The following is a 2,500-nucleotide window of genomic DNA, read 5'->3' as shown; positions in this document are numbered from 1 at the left end:
ATTCTCTGGTATGGGATCACATCCATAACCTGCACGTACTTTCCTTCTATGGCAAATCCTTTCGTGATGTCGGCCATATAATTCTGAGTATAATCGTGAGCGACTGGCCTTGGTTTGTCTGTGTAGTTGAAGGGGCCGTGCTCAGCATCCATCATTTTTTGTACTACAATTTGGTCTAAGAGCATTCCTTCCTCCCCATAGTGGGAGTGAAGTTCACAGTCTATTTTCTTGCAGTATTCCCAAAAGGAATATCTGGGATTCCGGGGGATTTCGGATTTGTAAGTTAAAGAAGTTGTGTAGTTGCCCATCAAGTGTTTCTTTGCTGACCTGTATCGTCGACAAGTGACGAAGAGAAGAATGTATAATTCAAAAGTGTCTCTTTGCAAGCTCCCTTCCCGCATCAGTTCAGCTAAGGCTACATTGATAACTCCCATTGAGAAGGAGTTAAATGTTACCCCCTTTTGAGCACATTTAGATAACAATCCTTTCATTACTGAAAGGTCAACGGAACGCCTGATGTAGCTCGTGGTTGGATGAGAAACATCTGGTCGGGGAAATGCTTGTACTACAGTTGGTTCCTCACAAGCACTGGCAGAGAACGTCTGATCGAACTGATCTTAGTAGGGTCCTCTAATAACTTCCTTTCTCTTTCTTGCAGTAGTTTCTCAAAGTCTTTGTTGTTTTCAAAGACACCCAATTCAGTTTCATCCGGAGAGACTCCACCGAGAATGCAGTTCAGGCTCTGAAGCAGGCAAGAATTAAAAAAACGCATGTCAGTACCGTCGGTTACTGCATGGTTGAACATCATGTTGAGTCTACACTGATAGGTGTGAGTCTTACTAATTCCAAGGATAGGAGAGTGTGCAGTTGTTTCCTTTCTTATAACTCTCGCTTTCCATGGCAAAGAGTCCGTCTCTTGGAACCCCTTGTCAAGCACAGCAGAGCAATCGTCTGCGAAAGTATCTTCGTTAGACAGAACCTGTTGCAACAAAACGATGGAATATTAAGGTCAGTCAGCTTATAACCCTTGAAATTACAAGAGATTTTGAGAAACAATTGCAGTTTTGATAATAGGTTACAACTGCTTGAGCTGAGTTTCGTCTACATAGTAGTATATGATGGCCTTTTCTTCATTAAATCAGAAGATAGCTTTAATATAATACAACCATTTATGATATTCTCAATGTTTGTTTTTCCTAGTTATATTGATTCACTTTTTTTAATGACTATAACTTGACTAGATCATCCCGATAGACTTTGGTGATATAAATAAGCAGGGTCCAGCAAGACACGTCTTGCAATGATCTTTTTAATAATTAAAGGTTTTCTGACAGTTTTTGAACCAACAAAAGACAATATAATCTTACCTGGAAATCTATTTTATAATTAGGCAGCTGACAGTACCAGAAGGAATCATCGGCTCTTTTTCGAACAACAGTTCTCATGTTTGGCGCTTTTCTAGAATGAAAGAATGGAGTAGAAATACTGAAATACACAAGACTCTTTATCTCTTTCCAAACACACAAATAATTAAAGAAAGTTATTCTCTAGTTGCACCTTGGGGAGGATGAGGATATGAAACAAAAGTGTTGAAATATATAGTTTGGTTACAAATTTGAAATATGAGTTACAGGATATATTTGCTTTGCGACTGTGTACTCTCGTTTATTCCCTAACTGACCGAACAGTGATGCATACACATATGACACTATTCATGCCAATGTATCTATACACAGGTTTGTTTGTGAGTTCGAAATATAGCAAAAACATGCAGCTATTCAAGACATCTGACTAAAATCTGATGGATCCTGTAACTTCCATGTATTTATGTAGCCATTCGAGACACTTGACAAAACTCTGATAGATCCAGTTACTTACTGCATGAACAATTCAAACGCCTGGTAGAAGTGTTCGGGCTCTAAAGGTTGGACAGAGCTGAAGGTATATTCCAGACCCCCTGTCCGTGTACCGTGCTTGTTCCCTTCATTATATTGCTTGATTACATCACTCACTTCCCAAAGCCAACGAGTATCTTCAGAAGTACTGTATCTCCTGTAGCGGAAGTTCAGTTAAGCACATATTAGTTTAACCAGACCACTGAGTTGATTAACAGCTCTCCTAGGGCTGGCCCGAAGGATTGGGTTTTTATTTAAGTGGCTAGGAACCAATTGGTTTTCTAGCAACGTGACCTACAGCTTATTGTGGGATCCGAACCACATTATATAGAGAAATGAATTTCTAATCGCCAGAAATAAATTCCTCTGGTTCCGCTTTAGCAGTAGCGGGAAGTGAACTTGGGCTAATAGACTGATAGGCGAGTACGCAACCCGCTCGTCCACTGAAGAACATCCAAGGGAAAAAGCGGCATCGATAGATTACCGTATATGATTAATCAAAAGGTCCAGGCCTGGCACTGAAAACATCATTTACATCATTTGCATAAACAGACGTTGCAAATACCCCAAGAAATGTTATTTTGAACTGTACTCATTATAACTTA

General features: G+C 39.8%; 1 protein-coding gene across 1 annotated transcript in view; it reads right to left on the bottom strand.

The window, feature by feature from the left end:
• LOC135226274 (uncharacterized) overlaps nt 1-2,500 on the bottom strand; it is a 42,545-nt gene that overhangs the window by 385 nt on the left and 39,660 nt on the right. Inside the window, exons 2-4 of the mRNA XM_064265714.1 lie at nt 1,879-2,052; nt 1,368-1,458; nt 1-979 (exon numbers count right to left, since the gene is read on the bottom strand). The exon at nt 1-979 is cut by the window's left edge and continues 385 nt beyond it. Of these exons, the coding sequence (XP_064121784.1) occupies nt 566-979; nt 1,368-1,458; nt 1,879-2,052 (679 nt within the window). The 3' untranslated portion in view covers nt 1-565. The remainder of the gene's footprint in view (nt 980-1,367; nt 1,459-1,878; nt 2,053-2,500) is intronic.

This window comes from Macrobrachium nipponense, chromosome 14, assembly GCF_015104395.2.
Source record: "Macrobrachium nipponense isolate FS-2020 chromosome 14, ASM1510439v2, whole genome shotgun sequence".
Classification (NCBI taxonomy): Eukaryota; Metazoa; Arthropoda; class Malacostraca; order Decapoda; family Palaemonidae; genus Macrobrachium; species Macrobrachium nipponense.
Note: the sequence above shows the minus strand (reverse complement) of the source record. Positions and strands in the feature narration are given on the sequence as shown.